Below are 26,163 nucleotides of genomic sequence, written 5' to 3' on the forward strand. Positions count from 1 at the left end.
TCATGATCACCTGAGACAAAGGTAGAAGCATTTGATCGCTCTTGCTTGGTGGGAACTGGAGGTGCTTTCGATTGGGGGCCAGATTTAATCTCCCGTATAGAATGACTGTTCTCAAACTTACAAGGCGGATCTTAGTTCCCTCTTCTAAAAACAGTAGCAGCACTCTTTGGCGTTAAGTATTTAAAAGACCTCAATCAGAGCTTTCATTTTTACGTATAAAACTTCCTTCTTAGGCTTCCTTTACTGTTTCTTCTGCAACTAGCTAAATGCATGCATTCTCTATGGAGATGTTGGTTAGAAAGGAGTCCTTCCTTCCTGTGGAGATCATACTTCTGAGTATTACAGAATAACTTAGGGCAGTGATGGTGGATGGATCTTCCTTGATGAGACTTGAGGGCATGGATTGTATTGAACTAGAAGTTCTTGAACTTGGTTGCAGACTGGAATCACAGAGTCTTTTTTTTTTTTTAATTTATTTTTTATTTTTTTTAAAAGATTTTATTTATTTATCTGGCAGACAGAGATCACAAGTAGGCAGAGAGGCAGGCAGAGAGAGAGAGAGGAGGAAGCAGGCTCCCTGCCAAACAGAGAGCCCAATGTGGGGCTTGATCCTAGGATCCTGGGATCATGACCTAAGCCCAAGGCAGAGGCTTTGACCCACTGAGCCACCCGGGCACCTCTGGAATCACAGAGTTTAAAAACAATGATGCTGCTTAACAGGACTGCAACATCAGTATACAGAAGGTAATTATACTTCTATACATCAGCAAAGGAAAATACGATAATGGTACATTAAAACAACAATTATTAGCAATAATTTCAAAAGGAATAATATATTCAGGACTGAATTTAACAAAAGAAGCACAAAACTTATACTCTGAAAACTACAGAACATTGTTGAAAGAAATTCAAGAAGACTAAATAGAAAGAAACTCGATATTCATGGATCAATATAGGCACACTGAGGAGATATTGGGAATTCGGGTCCAGACTTAACTCAATAAAGCAAATACCAAAATAAAGCAAGCCGAATGAGTTCTCTCATTTCCCAGTGCATATAAAAGTTACGTTTACACTATACCCTTTTTTTTCTTTTTAAAGGTTTTATTTATTTATTTGATGGACAGAGATCACAAGTAGGCAGAGAGGCAGGTGGGAGTGTGGTGGCAGGAAGCAGGCTCCCCACTGAGCAGGGAGCCTGATTTGGGGCATGATCCCAGGACCCTGGGACTGTAAGCTGAGCTGAAGGCAGAGGCTTTAACACACTGAGCCACCCAGGCACCCCTGTTTACACTGTATTCTTATACTATAGTCTTTTAGGTGTGCAGTAGCATAATGTCCCCCAAAAATATGCACACTGTTAAAAATTTTTTATTGGTAAAGGATGCTAACCATCCTCTGAGCTTTCCATGAGTCACAATTATCGACAGATCACTGTAGCACATATAATATATAATGAAAAGATTTGAAATATGGCAAGAATTACCAAGGTATGACACAGAGACATGAAGTGAGCAAATGCTGTTGGTGCCGATAGACTGGCTGGATGTCAGGTTGCCACAAGCCTTCTGTTTATAAAAACGTACTCTCTGTAAGTACAAAGCACAAGGTATGCCTATACTGTAAGATGGCTGTAAAATGGATCTACAGATATAAATCCTATCAACATCCCAAATACCTTCTTGGCGCAAATTGACAAGCTTATCCTAAAATTCATATGGGAAATTGAGGGAAATCAGATAGCCCAAACTATCTTATAAAAGAAGAATAAAGTTGGAGAACTGACTTCTGGTCCTCAAACTTCCTGTAATGCTATAATAAAACTATGTCACACTGTCAAAAGGATAGATAGTTAGCTCAAGGGAATAGAATTGACAGTTCCAGAAATAAATTCTCATGTTCATTGTCAGTTGATTTCCATCAAGGGTGCCAAGGCAGTTCAAAGGGAGAAAGAATAATTTTTCGATAAATAGTGCTGGGACCACTGGATACCATTTTCAAAAGAATGAAGTTGGACTGTTTCCTCATACCATGGACGAACATTAACTCAAAAGGCTTCTGCCTGTCTCTTTGAAGAAAATATGGGAAATAGAAAAAAATTTCATGATCTTGGATTCGGCAAAGCATGAACAGAAGAAAAGAAATCAGACCTCATCAAAATTAAAAACCTTTACAATGGACCTCCTCAGGAAAGTGAAAAAACTCAAAGAATGGGATAAAATATTTGCAAATAATGTCTGTTACAGGACACCTGCAGAATGTACAAAAAAGTCCTATAACTCAATAATAAAAACACAAATAACTCAATTAAAAATGGGCAAAGGATTGGAAAAGATATTTACCCAAACAAGTCTGGATCAAAGAAGTCTTCCAACTTTGCATGCCAGTCACAAGCCCAGGTTGTTAACTGCACTTTTGATCAGCGGGCTGTAAATCATACGTTCCCATGACCTCCTCCTTGGCTTCGGTTACCGCGCTAGAGCAGCTCTGAGAACTCAAGAGAAGCACTTTACTTACTAGATTGTTGGTTTATTATAAAATGCTGTTCAGGAACAGCCAGAGGGAAGACATGCATAGGACAAGGTGTGGGGAAAGAGCATGGGTCTTCCAAGTCCTCCAAAGTATAACACTCTTACCAAATCTCCATGTGTTCACCAACCAGTAAGCACTCTGAACTCAGACTTTTGGGTTTTTATGGAGGTTTCATTCCATAGGCATGAGTGAGTCAGTCACTAGTGGCCCCTGATGTAACTTCCAGGCTCTCTCTGCTCCCTGGAGGTCAGTGGGTAGGACTAAAAGTTCCAGCTCTCCATGCCCAGAGTTGGTACTTCTGGCAGCCAACATACCCCGCCCCCCACCTAGGAGCATTCCCAAAGTCTCCTCCTTAGCATAACAAAGGATACTTTTTATCTTTACCATCACTTAGGAAATTCCAAGGGTTTTAGATGCTCTGTGCTGGAAATAAGAAGAATGTATTTGTATTTCTTATTACAAATCATAATATCATGGCAGCCTTTCCCATTAGTGTCCCGTAGTTTCCAGTGTTTCCTGTCCATAGAAACATACCTGTCTCCTGTCCTTTTCTTCAAGGCTCTGCCTCTGCCAGGAAGCTACTTCCTCCTCTGACTATCCTAATTATTGGCGAATGGTGACAGATTATTCTAAAGACAAGGTTTTAATCAAAGAAATCTAAAGGTTGAAATTTCTGGTAATGTCAACAGATGGACTGAGTGTAGAGAGTGAGACTTTGGTGGGGGTTACATAATTATATACACCTGATTTTATAGCAAGAAAGTGAGAGTGCACGTGCACCCTTAAGATCTGGGGAGGGGCAGAGGGAGAGAGAGAATCTTTTTTTTTTAATTGTTTTTTAAGGATTTTATTTACTTATTTGACAGAAAGACAGAGAGAAAGGGAACATAAGCAGGGGGAGTCAGAGAGGGAGAAGCAGACTCCCCACTGAGTGGGGACCCTTATGTGGGGCTCGATCCCAGGATCCTGGGATCACAACCTGAGTCGAGGCAGATGGCTTAACGACTGAGCCACTCAGGCGCCCCAAAGAGAGAGAACCTTAAACAGGCTCCACATCCACCATGGAGCCCAACATGAGGCTCGCTTGATCCCCGAGACCCTGAGATCATGACCTGAGCTGAAATTAAAGAGTCAGATGCTTAATCAACTGAACAACCCAGGCACCCCTCTATCCACCTAATTTTTAAGTCCTAGTTGTAATAAGTGTATAAAGGAGATGTAACGAGTGTTTACGGTCTTGGAAGGGTTTTAAGCGGATGGCAGAAGGGATCAGATTTAGATTTTATTAAAGTTCCTTCTGCCAGCAGTGTGGAGAATTAACTAGAAAGAGGCAAAAACAGATACAGCAAGATTAGTGAAGGGACCAAGGCAGAAGCCCAGGTAAGAGGTAATGGAAAGGGGTCTAAGGGTGGGCAGAGGAGGCAGATAGAAGCGAATGGACCTAACCAGTACTTAGGACATGGGATGGATAGGACTTTGCATTTATCAAGTCAGTCACCCAGTAATGTGTTTTGCAGTACCTTCTACATGTTTTTCTGGAATCCATCAGACTAAGACCATGTCTCTGTACTAATAGCTGAATCTCTAGTGGGCAACAAGATAATATACAAGTAACTAACATTAGGTAATAGAAAGTGCTATGAAGAAATACAAAGCAGGGTAAGGAGGCCTGATAGGGGAGGGACCGTTGTGCTTTTTAGCCGGTGAAGGCCTGTCTGCAGACGTGACTCTGAGGAGGGCCCTCAATGACGTGAGATCGAGCCTTCTGGGAGGAAGGACATTCGGGGCGGGGGGCACCAACCAAGAAAGAAGGCCTTATTCGGGAGCAAGCGTGATACATAGAGGAGACAGCGAGCAGGTTCATAGCCCCGGAGTAGAGGGGGAGTGTGGTAGAAAGGAGCTCAGAGCAGCAGCCAGGAGTCAGAACAAGTAGGGCCGTGCGAGCCGTGATAAGGAGTTGGCGAGGCCATCTGAATGAGACGCGCATTCATTGGAGAGTTTGGAGCAGGAGAATAAAATGGGATTTGTATTTTAGAAAGATGTAGGAAGAGTGCCTTGGCTACTGGATAGAGGAGAGACCATCGAGAAAGCTATTGCCGAGGTCTCCGGAAAGGGTGACGGGGACTTGAGTTTGCAGTGGGAGTGATGAGAAACGTTGAGTGTGGGGACATGTTTTGGTTGCAGAGTTTGAGGAAAAGAGGAATCAAGGATGTCTTTGTTTTTGTTTTGGCCGAGTAACTGGGTAATTGGTTCCATTTACTGAGATGGGGAAGATTGGGGATGTGGGGAAGCTGGTATGTGGGGAAGCTGGTATGTGGGGGGAGGTGGATTCAAAGGCTCTGCTCAGTATCGAGGGCGCGGTTAGATGGCCAGGGGAAGACTGCCCAGAAAGTATTTATTGGAGACAGGGTATGAGAAAGTGGTGTCCTAGATGATCCATACATTTCTGGGTTGTGCAGCCGGATGGATCGAAATGTCCTATTCACAGAGATAGAAAATGCAGGGTGAGGGGCGCCGGGGTGGCTCAGTGGGTTAAAGCCTCTGCCTTCAGCTCAGGTCGTGATCTCAGGGTCCTGGGATCGAGCAGCTCATCGGGCTCCCTGCTCAGCGGGGAGCCTGCTTCCCCCTCCCCGCCCCTGCCTGTCTCTGCCTACTTGTGATCTCTCTGTCAAATAAATAAATAAAATCTTTAAAAACAACAACAACAACAACAACAACAAAAATCAAAGAGAACAGAGGCCCCTGTGTGGCTCAGTGGTTAAGTGGCTGACTCTACCTCAGGTCCTGATTCCAGGGTCCTGGGATTGAGTCCCCCATCAGGCTCCTTGCTTAGTGGGAAGCCTGCTTCTCCTGCCTGCCGCTACCCCTGCTCCTGTTCTCTCTCTCTCTCTCTGACAAATAAATAAAGTCTGAACATCTATGATAAACTCTTGGGAAAGCTTAGATTTCAACTTTACAAGTTTGCAAAAGAAGTTGAAATCATTTTTTTTTTTTTTTCCAAGTCTTCTGTAAAGACTCACACAGTCTTTCTTTTTGGTTTCTATTTGACCCTAACCTTTTTCTAAAGATGCAGATCGTTCTAAAGGGAGGCTTGAGGAGGCGTGTGTGCTCTTCTGTTGCAAGTATCTGTCCTGTGTATGATGCTTCTGGGCCACAGCAGCTTCACTGGTTCTCAGAAGGGGGTAGAGAAAGGATAATCTCAGGAAGTCAGAGGATTAACATTTCCCCATGAAGTTCTTGATAGAGTCTAAGATCACGCGAAGCTGAGTAGAAATAATTCTGCAGTCTGTGACTTTTTCAAAGGGTTCCCATATACAGAATATCAGGTTTGTGTTTTGTGTGCGCGTGTGTTTTGAATCCTTTGAGGTAACCATAACGGATATTATCATTTTTTTTTAAAGATTTTATTTATTTGACAGAGATCACAAGGAGGCAGAGAGGCAGAGGGAGAGGGAGGGGGGAAGCAGGCTCCCTGCTGAGCAGAGATCCTCCCTGAGATCATGACCTGAGCCGAAGGCAGAGGCCTAACCCACTGAGCTCCCAGGTGCCCCAACAGATGTTATCATTTCTGGTGTTTCAGTGAAGGGAAGCCCGTCTGGGACACGGTCTAAGTCACTTTCCCATCATCGCTTGCTAGCATGACTCCACGGCCGGAGCCCAGATATTCTGATAGATGTTTCTTGCTCGGTTCACTTTGTTTTCCTGGATACCTTCCCCTTGAACCTGGAGACCATACATTTTTAGAGTCTTTCTGCTTAAATTTCAAGTGGCAGCTGGGGAGACCGAAGTGGTCACATTGGCATCTGTGTGGCGGACGGAGGGCCAAGAGGTCCGCAGAACAGAGCCGGGTAGACAAGCCTTCACATCATTTTTTCATTTGTCCCTGGGTGTGACATTCCTTTCTGGGCGCCAGCTCTGTGGGTCCTCTCGAGTGTTGCGTGTGTGCAGAAATTCGTCCCCACATTTCCTGATGTGGCTCTCTCCTGCTTCCCGTTCTTAGCGCAGGAGACTATGTCTGGCGCCAAAACTCCTGGAGCAAGGGATTGCTCACCCTTCTCTCAAATGAGAAAATAAGAGCTAAAATACAGCACCCAGAGTGCAGTCGACGGTAGGAAGAGTTCTGCGAGAGGAGCCCTGTTCCCGGATACCTTTTATTCTCCATACGGACCCAGGAGCACTTTCCCCATGTGTTTAAACATCATTTGAAAATATTTTTCATGATTCCTCAGCGAGCCGTTGTATGAATTGAGCATCATTTATTTATGTGTTCTTCTGTTTTGGGTATTTGGGTTACTTTCTCATTTTTTGATGATGAATGGTGATGAATGGCACAGGGGGAAAATGGACTCCTTGAAGAAGGGAATTGTTAAGCATGTGAAGAAATACAAATCTGGTTTCAATGCGTTGCTGTAGTCATTGCTTCCGGAGTCCACTGGAACGGTAATTTCGATCAGCTAAATACAGGATTAGTTTCCTGAAATAATGCCATTGTGATATTGGTTTTATTTTCAGACGGGGAAAAATAAAGATGGGAGCACCTGGGTGGCTCAGTCATTAAGCATCTGCCTTCAGCTCAGGTCAGGATCTCAGGGTCCCAGGATCGAGCCCCGCATCCAGCTCCCTGCTCAGTGGGGAGTCTGCTTCTCCCTCTGTACTACTCCCCCTCATGTTTGCTGTCTCTGTGTCTCTTCTCTCAAATAAATAAATAAAATCTTAAAAAAAAAAAAAAGAACAAAGAAATAGGTTCACAATTATGGTATCTGTATTCTGACCATAGAATTTAATTAATAGTTAAGCTTTTATAAAAGGTTGGTGCAACAGCAGTATTATTAATGTAGCAGGTTGATCCACAAATGCATAAATTTGAAGAGTTTGAACCCAATTGTAAAGAATCTTAACTTTATAAGGGTTGTTAGTTCATTGACCGGCTTATGTATTTTTGGGGTGTCCTCAAACGTGTTCTTGACTTGTTTTCATCACGCATACAGAAAAGAGCTCCAATTATGAACGAATTAGTAGAAACTGAGGAGTCCATTTCTGGGATTTCTTTCTTTCTTTCTTTCTTTTTTTTTTTTTTAAAGATTTTATTTATTTGAGAGAGTGAGTGAACAAGAGAGAGCATGAGCAAGGGGAGGAGCAGACGGAAAGGGAGAAGCAGACTCCCGGCTGGACAGGGAACCCAACTCAGAGCTCCATCCTGGGACTCCGGAGTCATGACCTGAGCAGAAGGCAGACGCTTAACCAACTGAGCTAAAACTTAACTACTCATAGCCTACTGTTGACCAGAAGCCTTACTGATAACATAAAGTTGATTAATACATATTCTGTATATGTATTACATACTGTATTCTTACAATAAAGGAAGCTGTAGAAAATGTTAAGAAAATCATTAAAGAAAATATACTTATAGCACTGTATTTATTTTAAAAAAAATGTGCATGTCAGTGGACCCACACAGTTCAAACCCATGTTGTTCAAGTGTCAGCTGTATTTTGATTCTGTTTGGCTAAATCAGCATGAGAGTCAGAGTTCTACTTTTGAGCAAACTTCGAGGGAGAGGACCACTAGGTAATCATGGAACTGGGAAGTCACATAAGTTAAAAAAAGAGAGAGTAGAGAAGGCATTTGCCACCAGGGCAAACGAGGGTTTCTTCTTTCCCATATCCGTGTTGGATGAAAAGTGTGAGCACATGGGAATTTGATGTGTTGCCTTGCATAAACTCATATTCTTAGGATGAGGTCATGCGTAATTAATCACCTGTCTTGCTTTCTTTCCCAAGCGATGGGTCTTAGTGTTCACACTTGTGGTAACTTTGGTCTCCCTCGGTTTCCCCGAGCACAATAGCCCCAGGACTGCCAGTGAAGGAAGGGGAGGCAAGGGTGATGTGTGACCTTCGTGCTACTGTGAGGCAATGGGTCATTGTCTTTTTCCTTCTTACCTTCTAGTGCTTGAAACAGTACCTGCAGCTGGCAATCCGAGAAGGCTGTGGGTCTCCCATTGCTTGCCCTGACACGGTGTGCCTGAACCACGGGACCCTGCAGGAGGCGGAGGTATGCTTGACTCCCATGACCTTCCCTCTTGCCTGTTGATGTTACTCCCTGGGATCCTCACTGCGTACTTCCCTGCCAGGGGGTCTAGAATCGAAATGCAGAGGCTACCTCTTTAAAGGAGTCCTTTGTGGCTGCATACCTATGGATACTTCATACAGACTGTTGAAGCTGTTGCTTACCGCAGTTCCATCGATAAATCTGCGTGTTGAAGAAATTCTCCAGTAGTCAAAGGCGCTAGGAATCAGGTTTACCAGATGTGCAGTTTGGAGGCGGAAGAACAAGGGGTCTTGTGATCTCTACTACTTTAAAGATAAACGGATGACAGATTTTAACCAGTTACAGACAATATAAACTATTGTGGTTGTACAGAGAGAGACGGAGTCGAATCATTTCCACAGGCCTCTGGCTGGATCTTTATCAGATATCAGAAATGTCTTTTTTGAATGAGTTCTTCTCCTATTTCCTTAAGATTGTGACATACCATTTTCCTTTGTTTCTTCAATCCCTGATCAGGAGCCTTGCCCTTGAATCTGATTTTTTTTTTTTTAAAGATTTTATTTATTTACTTGAGATACAAAGCATGAGTGGGGGGCAGAGGGAGAGGGAGACTCCCCACTGAGCAGGGGGCCTGACACGAGACTCGATCCCAGGACCCTGGGATCATGACCTGAGCCGAAGGCAGATGCTTAGCTGACTGAGCCACCCAGGCGTCCCAGGTCCTTCTCACTTTAAATCAGGAGATAACCCACGCTAACCCATCTTTGGGAAGATTGTAAGCATTGTTCCTTTTACTTCTTTGCTTTGGCTGGATTGTTAGAATGGAAAGAGGTCCCATGAAACAGAGGAAGTAAGTTACTTGTTCAGCATCACAGCTCACCTGCTGTGCACTAGGTGGTCTTCCAGATGCTTTCATAGCTGGTGAACCGTCCAGTCCCTTCAACAGACTTAGAAAGGGAGGCACAGGGGGATTAAGTAATTTGCCCACGAGTGCATATCTAAAGCCCAGAAGAGCTACAATTTTAATCCAGTTCTTTCTGACCACCATAACTACATGGCTTTAAGAGTAGAAGGTGGTGGGGTGCCTGGGTGGCTCAGTGGGTTAAGCCTCTGCCTTCAGCTCAGGTCATGATCCCAGGGTCCTGGGATTGAGCCCCGCATCAGGCTCTCTGCTCAGCGGGGAGCCTGTTTTCCCCCACTCTCTCTGCCTGGCTCTCTGCCTACTTGTGATCTCTGTCAAATAAATAAATAAAATCTTTAAAAATAAAAAAAAAAAGAGTAGAAGGTGGTAGGTAGATTGTGTAATAAAGGACCTGATAATTGGAGACTCAGTAGTGTGCACGCGTGTGTGCGTGGATATGTATATATATATATGTGTAGGTGGGGATGTGTGTGTTGATACGTTTTGTTTGTAAAGCACATCCTCTGTTTTATAAGCAGAGCATGCAGAATGATGTTTATAGACCATTTTTAACCAATATGCCTCAGGGTGTCTCCTGTTCAGTTCATGGAATATCAGCTAGGGGTTACAAGTGAGTTTGAAGTATTTTCTAGGGAAGGATAAAAGGAATATATAATGGTTTAGAAGTGTGTTGTTTTAGGAAAATCATAAAATAATGGAATGTTTTTAATAAAAAAATACTGATTATGTCATCCTTTGTTGAGAAATACTGCTTTCTTTTGTGTGAGAAAAGTATAGAAGGAAATTAAAGTGGGGAAAGACTGGGTTAGCTAGACACTTTGGCAGTGGGTTTTAAAGTAAGACTCGGAGGCGCCTGGATGGCTCAGTGGGTTAAAGCCTCTGCCTTTGGCTCAAGTCATGATCTCAGGGTCCTAGGATCGAGCCCCGCACTGGCCTCTCTGTTCAGCAGGGAGCCTACTTCCCCCTCTTTTTCTCTGCCCACCTCTGCCTACTTGTGATTTCTCTGTCAAATAAATAAATAAAATCTTAAAAAAAAATGAAGTAAGACTTGGGTGTTCACAAGCATCTTTTGATGCATCATCCTTCTAAGAAAGGTGCTTCCTTTTTGATTTGCTTCTGTGAAAATCTGACCAGTTAGTGGTGTTTATCAAGTGTGCACAGTCTGTCAGGTCCTGTTCCACGATACAGAGGCAAGTAAGATTGGCCCAGTGCTAGCCTCATGGAGTTTCTGGTCCAGCAGAGTGACATTAATCAGATGACAAGTGAAATTAACTACAGGCCTGTATCCTAGACCTTGCACTGTTCAGTCCAGTAGCCACTTGCTACATGTGGCTATTTACGTTTAAATTAATTAAGATCGGGGCGCTGGGTGGCTCAGTCGGTTGAGTGTCTGCCTTCCGCTCAGGTCATCATCTCAGGGTCTTGGGGTTGAGTCCCACATCGGGCTCCCTGCTCAGTGGGGAGTCTGCTTCTCCCTCTCCCTCTGCCTGCTGCTTCCATTGCTTGTGCTTTCTCTCTTTGTCAATAAATAAATAAAAGTAAATAAAATCTTAAAAAAACTAATTAAGATGAAATAAAACTAAAAATTCATTCCTGTGGTTGCCCTAATCATGTTCTAAGTGCCCCGTAGCCATATATGGCTCACGGCTGCCCGATTGGACAGCACCGACTCTGACATCTCTGACACTTGCAGAAAGATCAATGGCATGGCGTTGTTGTAGACTTTTCTTTTTTTTTCTTTTTAAAGATTTTATTTATTTATTTGACAGACAGAGATCACAAGTAGGCAGAGAGGCAGGCAGAGAGAGAGAGAGAGAGAAAGAGAGAGGGAAGCAGGCTTCCTGCAGAGCAGAGAGCCCGATGCGGGGCTCGATCCCAGGACCCTGAGACCATGACCCGAGCCGAAGGCAGCAGCCCAAACCACTGAGCCACCCAGGCGCCCCTGCTGTAGACTTTTCAACGTAGGTAACCACTAACCATTGACAATTCGGGGATCACATGTTAGAGCTAATGTGTTCAGATGAGTGGGCGAGGAGAGCCTGTCTCACAGCTCTCCAGAACAGAATTTAATTTTCCTGATTTTCTTAGTATAGAATTTTCTTTTCATATTCGCCTGCTGTTCCCCTCATCTGGTTTCTTACCCCTTCCCCATCATACACATTCTCAACACACTTACCCGGTACTCGTTCCATGTACCCAATTTGACTCAAAAAACAGTTAATCTTTCAGTATGGAAACCCAACAAACCCATAATGTCTCTTAGAAGTTACCAAAGGGTATTTGAAAAACAAAAACAAAAACCGAAAAAGACAGAACAAAAGCATCTTCTGAACTAAACTATGGTATGTCTTTAATTCTTCAAAGTCTGTTTCCCATTAGGCGAGTAGGAAGACCAGGGCATTAAAGGGCCGGTTCTGTTCTCACTGGTCTGCCGAGAGGCTGACTAAAGATGGGTGTGAATGTACAGTCGTCAGAGTTCTTAACCAACAGGCCACTTCTTCTCAGTCCCCAGAGGAAAACATTGTGCTGGCGGTAGTTAGTGGTCTCTCATTTTGAATGGAGACGTAAATAGAATATTATGTTAGAGAGATTGATAGCTTTACCAGTTTATATGGGACCATTCCTTTCAAAGCAAATACCACATACACATGGACTTGGGCTATACTGTCTTCCTTTCTGGCTTCCTTTACATCAAGCTTTCCTTGTATATGGTTATTATTATGATAGGCAGTCCCCCCCCCCCTTTTTTTTCATGAAACCCACTGTAGGGCTCAAACTCTTGACCCTGAGATCAAGACCTGAGCTGAGACCAAGAGTTGGTTGCTTAACTGACCGAGCCACCCAGGTGCCCCTAGAATAGGTAGTTCTTAATGCAGATACGATTGAGCATATCATAATGGGGCTTATCTGCCTTATGCTTGACTGGATTCTGTCTCTATGACTACTTCTTCTGCTTTTAAAAAAATTTTAATTATACAGGTAACACATAAATAAACTTCACATGTTAAAAATAGTTCTGGTTGAGACTCATGTTCCCCTGGCGCTGCTGCTGTTGATGTTATGTGATTCTTCATCATCCACTGTCTTATAAAACGCATGTAAGTAGAACATTTCTTCATTCATCTTCACAGGACACCAGGCATTTAAAGTCTTTGCCCCCCATGCTTTCCGGTGTAGATCTAGCGCACGTGGTTGCCCGTGTTCCGTGCGTCGGCCCCTGCTCACGGTGGGTCCCCCTGCCTTCTTACCGCGTCCAGATGGGATCAACACTGGCTTTGCCCCATAATTTTTGTTGATCAGGGATGCTTCATTAGCAAAGCATTTAATACCCGATCCAAGGACGGCGTGCTCCTGGGGGAGGATACTAGAAAGGTACAACGGGGCCTCCCTGCCTCGCGGGGCAGTGTCAGCTGGTGCTGGGCTTTTCTCAGGTCCCCGTGCGGGAATCTCACCCGCTACGGATAAGACGGTTTGTTCTGATAGCGTCGCTTCCGGCAGGGCCCAGGGAGTTCGTAGCCCTATTAAAAGGTGATGACTACTGGAGCCCTGCCCTTCCTGTGTTAGGGAAGTAGCACACCATCCCCCGCTGGGGAAACCTGAGCCATTTGTCGGGGTCCTATAAAATTAGAGTGGTGAGCGCATACCTACCATTACATGGCCTGAGAAATTGAACTTCTTCCCTCTGCCAGTTGGCAGTGGAGGGCAGGGAAGAGCTTCTCAACAACCAAGTCTCCTTCCAAGTCCTGGGGCATTGACCTGACCGCCTGCTTCTTGGGCTAGAGTCCCCACCTGCCCCAGAGCAGGGATGCGTGCAGCTGCTCGTGCCAAGCATGGGGGTTCCAGAATTTCTATGGGAGGAGGTTTAGGCTGTGGGGTGCCGTGGAGGACTGGGGGCAGGGGAAGGGGAGCACTAAGGAATTTGAAGGTACATTTGCAGAAGAAATACAGATATTACTCTTGTTGCCTGTTTATTTGGGAAGTCTTTCAGAATTCTAGAGAGCCGTGTGCTCCCCGCAAGTGATCCTTCTGCACAGCCCTCACTCGCTGTGTCCTCTTGTCACACTCTTCCTCCCCATCATCACAGCATGAGGCGGGACAGAGGGAAGATTAGGATGCCCAGCCAGGCAGCCAGATTCCTGTTGCTGTGGCTGAAGGATCTGGACGGGAAGGGACCGAGTATGTCTGTGATAACCTTGGGCTGTGATGTGTGTTGGGGGGATTATGAGTCGAACCTCAGGGTGGCGGAGGAGAAAGCAATCTGCTCTGCCAGTGGCAATAGATACTTTTAGGGTTCCAGTTGAATTTTGCTTTGGAATGCATTTATAGCTTTGCTTTAAAACTGCATACAAGTGGGGGAAAATGTTTCTAGGATTTTTCTTCAACTAAAGGCAAGTGTAAGAAGAGTAAGCAGCAGTGGCTTGAACGTGTCACATGGTTGGGCACATGGGCAAATCCCTTTTACCCGTGGAGGAGCCACGGGGGAAAGGCGGAAGAGGGTGTGGGAGGGTGTTCTGGAGAACAGGTGAGAAAGGCACAGCGAAAGCAGCCTTCTTCAGGGAACTGTGAAAACAGTTCCCGCCCTGGCGTTCCAGCTCCCGCCATCTTTCTCACTTCCCAGGAGGGCCCTGCCTTCTGGCTCTTGGACAGTGAAGCCCTCTTGTTTTTTTCCAGCAGGTTTCAAAATCTAGTACAGAGAGAAGACGGGAGCTTGGTCAGCACACTCAAGTGATGAGCGGGGGATGTTAGGAAGGACAGTTCTTATTTTCTGGGTTGAGACAGGAAACCCGGGTAGTTTTTGTATCGGTGTGATAAGGCATTTATCTGTACGGGTAGGACTGTTTCTCTTGCCAGTATTTTTGCAAGTCATAGCACCTCACAAATCGCTATGCTCCAATGAGTTTCTTGTGGTCACTTCTATCTTCAAATATACTATCTCTTGGATTCTTTGTTTGGTCTGTCTCTTTAATGTTTTAAAGCAGCAGTAGCAGAAGTATGGTTTAAAGGGCCAAACCCAAGTGAAGACTAGGCTTTTCTTTCTCCTTTTTCTCTTTTTTTCCTGGATGTCTAGACCTTGATGAGAACTTGCATGAAGCCAATCCCTAACTTCATGGTTTTAACCATTTCATTTTCCCAACTAAAATATAATATATATTATAATCTTTGATATGGGGGCACCTGGGTGGCTCAGTAGGTTAAACCTCTGCCTTCGGCTCAGGTCATGATCTCAGGGTCCTGGATTGGAGCCCTGCAGTGGGCTCCCTGCTCAGCGGGGAGACTGCTTCCTCCTCTCTCTGCTCCTCCGCCTCTGTTCATGCTCTGTCTCTTGCTTTCTCTCTCTCAAATAAATAAATAAAATCTTTAAAAAAGTAACCTTTTCTATACATATTGTATTTTATGCATAAGATAAAATTTGTATATGAGGTCAGTATTATGGGAACACACTATTTCAGCATAAATGCTTCTCTGGCAAGCAGGCTCTACTGTCTCCCCCCACCCCCACTTCCTTCTTTAGTTTTATTTATTTATTTATTTATTTATTTATTTATTTGACAGACAGAGATCACAAGTAGGCAGAAAGGCAGGCAGAGAGAGAGGGGGAAGCAGGCTCCCCGCTGAGCAGAGAGCCCGATGCGGGGCTCGATCCCAGGATCCTAGGATCATGACCTGAGCCGAAGGCAGAGGCTTTAACCCACTGAGCCACCCAGGCACCCCACTTCTTTAGCTTTTGTAGGGCTAGTGTCAATGTGAGTGGTGATGCCTGCTCAGATATTATGATCACAGTTAATATAGGAAACAAAGGTATACCTCACGTTTTATTTCTTGTCAGTTGTGAATGTTAGATGTATCTAATTAACCACCATGTGTAACAGTTACAGCTCCCCACGTGTACGTATATTCTGAGTGCCCTGGTTGTCCTGTGCTATGGTTAGAGTGGAATGGAGAACCGATGGCTTGCAGTAAGGTAGTTTAGTAAGCATTCTCAGGTTGATACAACCCAGAATGCGATTATGGGCGATTGGTAGCTTTTTGTTTTTACTGTTCTGTGTTACTGCTCTTATTCTATTAAAATTATACTGAGTTTACCTTCTCTTTGAATTAAATTTTCTTTCTTTTTGGAAAGAATTTCTAGAATAATGAAGATGAGAAAAAGTGGCTTTTCATACTTGGATTGAAGGAGAGAGAAATTTTTGTGTAACAGGCAGATTAAATTTCAAAGGAGAAATAGCAATAAAAATCACTTTAAATCAAGATAAGAATTTTTTAGATCTGATGGAAGTGGTCTCTTGATAGTTGAGAAGATACTTGGAAATTTTTTGTTTTTATAGCTTGCATGTGGATCTGGTTATTAGTGGATTAGAACCCCCTGACTGCAGTAAATATCAGTAGTCCATACTGACCTGAATACAAAAATGAATGAATAATAAGTAGATGGGGGAGAAGGACAGCTTTTTTTTTCTTTTTTCTTTTTTTTTAAGATTTTATTTGAGAGTGAGAGAGAGAGATCACAAGTAGGGGAAGGATGGAGGAAGAAGTAGACTCCCCACTGAAAAGGAAGGCCCATGCAGGACTCGATCCCAGGACCCTGGGCTCATGCCCTGAGCTGAAGGCAGATGCTTAATTGACTGAGCCACCTAGGCACCCTAGGAAGAGTTCTTTCTTACAGCAGAATTCTAATTAACAAATACAGAATGAATGATGGAAATAGAAAATCATTAAGCAAATATCACAGTAATGACTATTAGAGGCAAGGATTATCAATAGATACAACAATTAATGGGGCAAAGGTATGATGAGAAACAGGATATTTGCAGAATCTCAAATGTATTCCTACAAGAACAAGATACTTGATGATTACAAAGGGTGAAGGAATCTGGTGGACACCACCGTAACCAAGTTAAAAAGTCAACATTACCAGTAATGAGGTGGGTGTCCTCCTGTACTTCCTTAATGGCTCAACATCACTTCTGTGACATTCTTGCCAAAACTGCACAGGCTCAACCTAATCACGGGAAAGCATCAGATGAACCCAAATCAGAGAACACTGTAGGGACATAACTAGCCTGGACTCTTCAAAGTCATGAAAGGTCAAGGTCATGAAAGGCAAAGACAAACTGAGTAACTGCCACAGAATGGAGAAGGCTAAGGAGACTTGGCAACTAAACGCAGGGAGGGATCCTGAATTAGATCTTAGGCTGGAAAAAAAAAATAAAAGAGAAAAGCGGGACAGTTTCTGAACATGGAATAAGGCTTATAGATAGTTTGTTTTATATCAACGTAAATTTCATTACTTTAATTCTTACCTATGGTTATGAAAGGTGTTAACATTAGGAGAAGTTGGGGAGAATGGGATTTTGGAACTCTCCCCAAGTTCATCAGTCTAAGATTATTTCAAAATTAAAAAGTTAAAAAGGAATATTCTGATATGATTTTGAACGATTTGGAATTTTTTTGTTGGCAGGGAGAGGACAGTGATATATCATAAGACACCTCTTCATAATCTCTTTCATTGGCGTTTCAGTTTTGCAATCAGTTTGCAAGTCTGATTGTTTCAGGTTTTGTTTTGTTTTGCTTTTGAAAGCAGTAGCCCTTTAACCTGTGATCTAATCGACCCTTCAGTAATCATCCTAACGCATTTATTTCAGGTTTATAATTGTAAGAGACCTTGAGCAATCGAGACTTAGCTCCACATGGCAGTGAAACCGGGAATTTAATACTTTGGATCGTCTTTTTTTTTTTTTTTTTTTTTTTACAAGGTCCAGTTTTCTCTGATCTGAAGCCATGGGTATAATAGAAACATTTCAGAGAACTAGTCTAATCCGTAAAGCCAACAAATGGTATGATCAAGGAGTCGATTCTCTTTTTTCCCAAAGAGTAGATTTAAAAGAAAAAACCCTTATGTGTCTTTATTGCCTTCTGGGTAATTTAAGTTCCTTGAGAGCAGCTTCTCTGCCCCCTTTCCTCGTCTGTCTTCCCACGGTTCCAGACACTGTTGTACCTTTAGTGCATTGTCAGATAGAACACCGAAAAGGTGCAAATCCAAGTAGTGAGGTCTGGGAAGAGAAGAGAATGGTGGTGATGGAACTAAGGTGTTTTTATCTATTTTTTAAATCACAAATTTCAGTAGAAAAAATTGATTTACCCTATTAAGTCTTAATTCCATAAAAATATTCGATCTATTAAAAAAATAATAAATAGGAGATTCAAAGTAGAATAAAAGACCAAAAAAATCAGAGCCCTCTGACTTCCCTGTTGGCAGAGACGTGTCCTCTATGAAATTTAGCTTTCTAATTTAAAATTAAACATCCATCTCGGGGCACCTGGGTGGCTCAGTGGGTGAAAGCATCTGCTTTCGGCTCAGGTCATGATCTTAGGGTCCTGGGATCAAGCCCTGCATCGAGCTCTCTGCTTGGCGGGGAGCCTGCTTCCTCCTCTCTCTGCCTACTTGTGATCTCTGTCTGTCAGATAAATAAATAAAATCTTTAAAAAAAAATGGGGGCACCTGGGTGGCTCAGTGGGTTAAGCCTCTGCCTTCAGCTCAGGTCATGATCCCAGGGTCCTGGGATCGAGCCCCATATTGGGCTCTCTGCTGAGCAGAGAGCCTGCTTCCCTTACTCTCTGCCTGCCTCTCTGCCTACTTGTGATCTCTCTCTCTGTCAAATAAGTAAATAAAATCTAAAAAAAAAAAAAAGAAGAAGAAACATCCATCTCTCCTGTTGTTGACTTTTTACTGCATTAATTTGTCTCAGTTTTCTCATTAGCATTTTGTCTGTGTCTCAAGTCCTCTATCTCCCGTTTGCTTTGTCTTCCATCAACGGTATTTGACTTAGCTGCTACATATACTGCATGTCATTGAAAAAAAAATCAGAATTTTTAGGAGTTGACTTTGAGGGGTTTGAAGAAGTTCTTCATCAGTCCAGAAGCTGTTTTAGTTGGGGGCAAGTAGAGTATAAGACTGTCCCATAGAATCAAAGGCCTCTCGGTGGGGGGGCGGTTAAAACAGATATACAGACTCTCACTGAGGTCTCTTCGGCCCAGATGACATCATCTCTATGTCACCTTGGCCCCAAAGTTGAAGTAGTATTAGATTATTTGTTCTCTGCCACAAGGAAGCAATGACTAAGTCAGGAATTGAATTCAGATTCCTTAATGCCTCCCATCCCTTTGGTTACCTATGTCTTCTGTCTCTAACTCAGAATTTTTTTTGAGACACCTTTGTCTTTTAGGAAAGATATCCAGGTGGTATTATAACAGATGAAACAGAACTGGCTTTCAGTGTAATAAAAGTCTACCCACACTTTTAAAAAAAGTAGGGTATAACACATAGCATATAAAATCAACCATAATTTTTTTTTACAGTGATAGCTCAGGAGCTTTATTGAAAGTGCCAGATGAAAATGCAACCTTTTCCTCCCAGCCTGAGAAAAATGTTATAATTAAATTAAATTTATGTTTTACTGTACTTGGAATGGAGAAGACTGAACTTGCCTGTTTTGTAGTCCTTCATAGGTTTTAGCTAACTTTGTTTAATTCATTTGCCAAGTAAACAAATTGAATTTTTTGTGTGTGTGAGGAGGAGGATTTGATTTTGAATACCTGTTAAAATATACTGTATTTGTTAAGTGTAATTTTTAAATTTTAAATTTTTAATTATTTTTATTAACATATAATGTATTATTTGCCCCAGGGGTACAGGTCTGTGAATTGTCAGCCTTACACATGTTAAGTGTAATTTTTAATGGCCTCATTTTTTTTTTTTACTCTTGTTTTCTTAAGGCAGACTTCCTTTCTTTGGTTGCAGGAACTTCTGTCTAGATATATTTCATACCAAAGGACATGTAATGTTTTCGAGTCAGAATTGCCAAGGCTACGACTGTGTCCTGTATCAACTTGCTAAATGTTTAGAAGCCTAATATCAAGTCCTTGAGTTTTCTCAGTTATAAATCTTTTAAGCAACATCAATATAGTTGGCGTCAATGGAGGTAGTATTTTTAGAATGCCAGTGTAAGAGCAGTTAGCTTTTCCTGCATCTGACTTCGCAATGCAATTTGAAAGGATTAATCTGAAATATCCTTTGGTTAGGTCTGACTCACTGTCATTTACTTGTAAACCTTTGGTTCATATCGCCATCTGCAATGGAAATAGGAGTGCAATCACAAGAAATATCTTTAGCATTTCTTTCCTACCGGACACAGATGACGATGAGGGACAACCAAGGGCCCCGCAAAGTGATATTTTTTTTGTCCGAAGAAATGATTTTCATATTGTTTAGAAGAGTCTTTTCCCGAGGAGACAATGAGGTTTTCATAATTCCTGAGGCACTATCTACCTGGCCTTAGTTTTTAAGGGTTCTAAAGCTAGAACCATAATCTTTTAAACATTTCTTAAATGAATGTGGAGTGATAAAGAATATCTTTCATATAGATACACAAGTAATTGGAGAAGTCCAAAAGTTTGGTTGTCTGGTCTTAGTAGCTGCTGAGGGTTTGGAGTTTGATGAAGGAGTCCTGTCTTGGGTGTTTCGAGTAGTGGCTGCCATAGAAATTGCTGCTTTTCTTACCACGGAACTGTGGAGAGAAAAAGTTCTGGAACCACTGGTATAAAGTAAGCCAGACAAGAAGGAGAGGTCTGTGAAGGCTGAACTCTGGGCTCCAGTGAGGAGAGAGACCTCATCTTGTTAATATCTCTGATTTCAGATCGCCTCCCTGGTGCCCGTGGATCAGTTTCAGCTCTACCAGCGGTTAAAATTTGAACGAGGTATGTATGCCCTCCTCTTTCTGTCCCCATGTTGAGTTGTGGCTTTCCATGTGTCATCTTCACACTAACCTCCATAGAAGGTTAAGGAGGCTGTGGGCTGTCAACAAAGCCACAGGGGCACTCTGAAAGGGGAAAAGCTGGCATTGCACTGCAATATTTCAGCTTTCTCAGCCTCAGGCAGAAAAAAATGCAGACTAGCAGGAAATAGAAGCTTCCTTATGTTGGCTGTTGTGTATTTTTAAGTTGGCTCATGTGAGGCAAGTTCTGCAAAAGTTGTATAGTTTCACACAAGAGGATGTTCCTTAAAATGCTTTTTACCACCGGCTTTCCCACTCGTGAAGATCACTTCAAAACCTCCATCGACCCAAACATTTTTACTGCTGCTTGTAATACTCACTGTTTGTTCTTTTGATACCACACCTGTAATCAGAGCGACTGTGTCATTCTAATGCAATTTACAATCTACCAGACTCATTTTCTTTCTGGCTTTGGCCTTGGGATAATTTATATAGCTTTCTATTTGTACTCCCTTTTCATCTGTAAGATTTATTTATTTTTGTTCTTTTACCAAGATCTTTTTTTAAATAGCCCCTTCTGTCCTGTCACACTCTGGACATTCTTGAACTAAATGGTCTTTCTTTCTTTCTTTTTTTTTTTTAAAGATTTATTTATTTATTTTAGAGAGAAAGAGAGAGTGTACCTGCACAAGCAGGGAAGAGGGGCCCAGGGGGAGGGAAAGGGGAAGCAGGCTCCCTGCTGAGTGCAGAACCCAATACAGGGCTCCATCCCAGGACCCTGAGATCATGACCCGAGCTGAAACCAAGAGTCAGACACTTAACCAACTGAGCCCCCCAGGTGCCTCTAAATGGTCTATTTTTCTATATCTGAGAAATAGGAGAAAATTGTTGCCCTAGAACACATAGTCTCATTGAGTGTATAAAATAAACTCTCATCTAGCATGAACATGCAAGTCTTCTGATTGCTAACTCTTAAATCTAGATTAGTAAAGTCTAAGAGGTAAAATGAAGGGAAGAGGAACATTTCTCTCTCATGTGTGAGTCTTTCACGGGTTGTCTCGCATATCTTATCTTTGATGCATTTTAAGTTGATCAAATAGTTTGACTCATACACAGAATTTATTTTTTTATCACAGGTTCTAGGCAGATGTCCCACTACAGATCCCATGAATTGATCATGGATTTTATTATCCTTATTTTTTAGATGAAGAAAGTGACAATTGGAGAGGTTGAGACCTGCCTAGCATCACATAGACTGTATCTAAGCTTCTTCATCTATAGGAATAATTCCATATTTTTAAAAAGATTTTATTTATTTATTTGAGAGAGAGAGAGAGAATGAGATAGAGCGAGTATGAGAGGTAGAAGATCAGAGGGAGAAGCAGACCCCCAGCTGAGCAGGGAGCCCAATGCGGGACCCAGTCCTGGGACTCCAGGATCATGACCTGAGCTGAAGGTAGTCGCTCGACCAAGTGATCCACCCAGGCGCCCTCCATATTTTTTTCCTTAGGATAACATCTATCTTAAACATAAAACATACCATTTCACCCATTTTAAATGTACAAGTCAGTGGCCTTAAGAACATACATGATTTTATGCAAACATCGCTACCATCTCTTTATCACCCCAAGCAGAAACTATAATTAAATAATAACTTCCCATTTCCCTTTTTTCCCCAGCCCCTGGTAACTTCTGCTCTGCTGACTGTTCTGTAAATTTGCCTAGTGTAGATATTTCATGTAAGTGCAATCATACAATATTTTCCTTTTGGGTCTGGCTTATTTCACTTGTATAATGTCTTGAAGGTTCAGCCATGTCGTGGCATGTCTCAGGACTTCTATTTCTTTTTATGGCCAAAGGATGATATTCCATGGTATGTATATACCACACTTTGTTTAACCATTCATCTGTTGAAGGATACTTGGGTGGTTTCTCCCTTTGTCTATTGTGAATAATGCTGCAGTGAAAGTGAAGTATCTTTCCAAGTCCTTGCTTTCAGTTCTTTTGGGTTTATACCCAGGAGTGGAATTGCTGTGTCAAATGGTGATTCTCTGTTTAGTGTTGGAGGAACTGCTGATTAGACATTTTTACTATTGTAAAGTATGGGGAGTACGTTATATTTGGAAGTATGTTAAGTCTGGTGACCATGTGGTTCAACTCCCTCATTTTATAAGAAAGGAAACCAAGGTCCAGAGACATATTGATGTGAGGTGATTCTGGAAGGCGATTTGTAATTCTCCAGTACCAGTTCAGGCACTTCTTCATTATCATCCATGATACAGAATTATTATTAGACACTAGGCATGCCGAGTAAGAATAAATTTAAGTTAACAGTGTTACATAATGAAATTTACTTATAAATTACTTATAAATTTACATAATGAAATTTAAGAGAGAGAATGAGAGAGCACGGCGGTGGGGGGTTAGGGGGAAGGGAAGAGAGAGGGCCAGAAGCAGCGTCCCCACAGAGCAGGGAGCCTGATGCAGGGCTCTATCCAAGGATCCCAGGACCCCAACATCATGACTTGAGCCTAAGGCACATGCTTAACCAACTGAGCCACGCAAGCACCCCTGTCATGAGAGTGTTTTATGTGGAACTGTTTAGAATGGGATCTTGGGATGCTTTAAATACTCATGTTGTGAATGAACTAAATGACTAATTGGAAAGTAAAAGTCTCTGGCTGGGCTCTCAGATACAGTTGTAGAGATTGTTGGGCTCTGGAAAAATGGACAATCAGATCACTGGCAGTCCTGTATCTGAATTCCCAAAATTTTCATTAGTTTGCCCAGTTCTTACTGCCGACCAAGTTTTCAGTTTTTAGTTCGTCATCTGTGTTTTGTCTTCTGCTTTATGTTGCATGTACGGTTAGCTCGCCCTTTTATAGCTTTGTTTTCATCTAAGTCTTCACGGGGAAAAATATTTTGAATAGGAATGAGCCTAAACTATCACTGTTTACATAAAGGGGAGAAATGGCGTTTGGCATCGATTGGTTATTCTATGAATTCACTCTCAGTCCATCTGTGACTTTCCGTTGGCTACTACCGTGTTTACGGCTTTCCTTTTCTGTGTCAGCCTTCCAATATTAACAAAGAAAAGAGGATACTACGTTTGGCATGTGTTAGTGATCACTGCTGTACTCTTCTATTGGTTCTCAAAGCACATGATGTCTGATGATTAATGTTAGAATTTTGCTTGTCTCTTGAATCTGCTTGCCCACAATCTCCTTTTTTTGAAAACTGGGTTAAGATTTTCCATCTCTAGTCCTTAAGCACTTTTCCTATTTTTTTTGTGACCCTGTTTTACTTATTATAATTGCAAATCGTTTCCGTTTCTTGGTAGGTTAACGGGTCCGTTCTTGGATATTTGTATTCTCACGGAGTGGCTAGAAACTCCTACAAATGGTTCAAGGGTCCTAGTGTTCTCCTTTGGAGAGAAGTGAAGTAAAATAAGAATTTATTTTCCTGTTACCTGTTAATCCTCCTGCATTCTCTCATGTCTTCAGTATTTCCTTTTTGGGGGACCGAGTATCTGCTGTGTGCCAGGTGCCCTTCTAGACTCCGCCGTCAGCCGTGACCCCGACTTGCTCTGAAAGCCTTCCATTCTGAGCATTTGTCCCAGCCTCCTTTTGTTGTGAGTCCCAACGTTTCTGATACGGCTCTTTTTTTCCTCTTGTGCCTTTATCTGTCCTTGGTGAAATGTTCCCCGCCACTCTTTTGTGTCCATTCCTGGAGGTTTTATCTCACCATAGTATGAGATAAACACACTGTCTCACCTAGTGAGACAGGGCTGTGGGATACTTTAATAACCTTAGTGTCACTTTGGTTTGACTTTTTTTTAGGGGGGGGGTTTGATTTTTTTTAACACCTCCCGTCTCTCACAAGGTACCTTCCTGTTGGTCATTGCCGACCGCAAGCCCATTCTTGTGCTTGCACGTGCATGTGCACACAGGTTCACCTCTTGAGCCTGCTTTTCTGGTGTTTTGTGGTAAATGTGTGACTAAGCCTAGGATTCGCTTGCGAAGCTCTTCTGGGCTTCTGGGAGCCCACACTTTCTCCTCAGCTTCCTGCTTTCGCTCCTTTACCATCAAGTCTTTCTTGTGGGTTAGTTCTCAAAATCTAAAACCGCAGTCTCTAGCATTTTCAGCTAAAAAAACCTGAAGTATCTGCAAGAAAGGACATTTATCATTGAGTAGGGTGACATTTCTAAAGGGGACCCAGATGTTCTCCATAGTGTGAAGGGTTTGCCTCTCCCCGTGTGCACTTCATTTTTTCATCTCTAAAAGGGGGATGATAATGGATGGCTTCTGCTAGGGCTGCTGTACAGAGTGAGTTAACACTGTGTGTCTGTCACCCTGTCATCGTCATTGTTGTTGTTTTGTTATTCATCATGGCCACCACCCCATCTGACCTTTACCCCAGTTTTCTAAACTAAGTGAAGAAGGCACTTTCTAGAATCCAGATCATATCTTGACTGAGCGTATAACACAATAATACCACTTTTGTTCCCTTTTCATCTTAATTGGTATCTTTTTCAGCATGTTTCTACCCTTATTGTCCTAAATTCTAAAGCATTATATGCTTCCCCAATGTTCATAGCAGCAATGTCCACAATTGCCAAAATGTGGAAAGAGCCAAGATGCCCTTCAACAGACAATGGATAAAGATGTGGTCCATATACACAGCGGAATATTACTCAGCCATCAGAAAGGATGAACACCCAACTTTTGCATCAACTTGAATAGGACTGGAGGAGATTATGTGGAGTGAAATAAGTCAAGCAGAGACAGTCAAATATCATATGGTTTCACTTATTTGTGGACCATAAGGAACAGCATGGGGGATATTAGGAAAAGGGAAAAATGAAGGGGCAGAAATTGGAGTGGGGGACGAACCATGAGAGACTATGGACTCCAGGAAACAAACAGAGGGTTTTAGAAGGGAGGGAGGTGGGGGCAGGAGTGAGCCCAGCGATGGATATTAGGGAGGGCACGGATTGCTTGGAGCACTGGGCATCATACGCAAACAGTGAATCATGGAACATGACATCAAATACTAATGATGTACTGTATGGTGACTGACATAACACAATTAAAAAAAAAAGGTGCTAATGAAAGCTAATTTCTTACATCACCTGCCATATCGGTTCCTTCATACTCTTACTTGAAGCATAAATCCACCTTCTCTGACCACCTCCAAGGAGATGATGACTTGCAAGTGGCTGCTTTAAAGACAAAAGATTCCGGGGCTGATAGTGGAAATGGAAATCTATTTAATCACACGATTATGTTTTTACGCAGATAATGGTTTTCTAGGAGGAAAAATAGCCCAGTCTCGGCATATATTCACTAACCACAAGTAAAGCAAACACCTAACTTCCATGGGTTGTAACATAACAGCGTGAGACTAGATAAATTCAGAAGCTGTTTCCAGGTTTGAAATTCTGTGCTTCTCCGCAGTCTTGACAGCAACCCCTTGGCTCAAGGCCACATGTATTTGAGTTTATTTACCATGGCAAATGTTAATTCTGATCAGTGTAGTTTAATTGCATTTTAACTATCTACAGAAGACCTTTGTTCTTTGAGCTATCAGAAAGCAAATTAACTTTGACATAATTAAAAATGCAGTGGGTCATAAAAGTTAAAACAGTTTGGTTTATTTTAGCTGATAATTAGCTTGGATGTATCGTGTTCCTCACAATAAGAAATCATGGAATATCTTTTCTGGCACAGTTTCATGATTGCAGAAAACTCACTCATGTTAGTTAAGAGGATTTACAACAGGATAAAAGCAAACTGTACATCCCTAATGGTGATAGTTTCCGGTGGGGAAACCAAGGGTCATGAGATCAGCTTTTGAAAACTGAAAGCAATCACGGGGGTCTGATATGGC

At 42.5% G+C, this 26,163-nt stretch overlaps 1 protein-coding gene across 1 annotated transcript in view; it reads left to right on the forward strand.

Moving 5' to 3' along the window:
* RNF144B (ring finger protein 144B) overlaps positions 1–26,163 on the forward strand; it is a 170,808-nt gene that overhangs the window by 123,839 nt on the left and 20,806 nt on the right. Inside the window, exons 3-4 of the mRNA XM_082731840.1 lie at positions 8,479–8,583; positions 20,197–20,257. Of these exons, the coding sequence (XP_082587966.1) occupies positions 8,479–8,583; positions 20,197–20,257 (166 nt within the window). The remainder of the gene's footprint in view (positions 1–8,478; positions 8,584–20,196; positions 20,258–26,163) is intronic.

This window comes from Mustela nivalis, assembly GCF_964662115.1.
Source record: "Mustela nivalis genome assembly, chromosome: 5".
Classification (NCBI taxonomy): Eukaryota; Metazoa; Chordata; class Mammalia; order Carnivora; family Mustelidae; genus Mustela; species Mustela nivalis.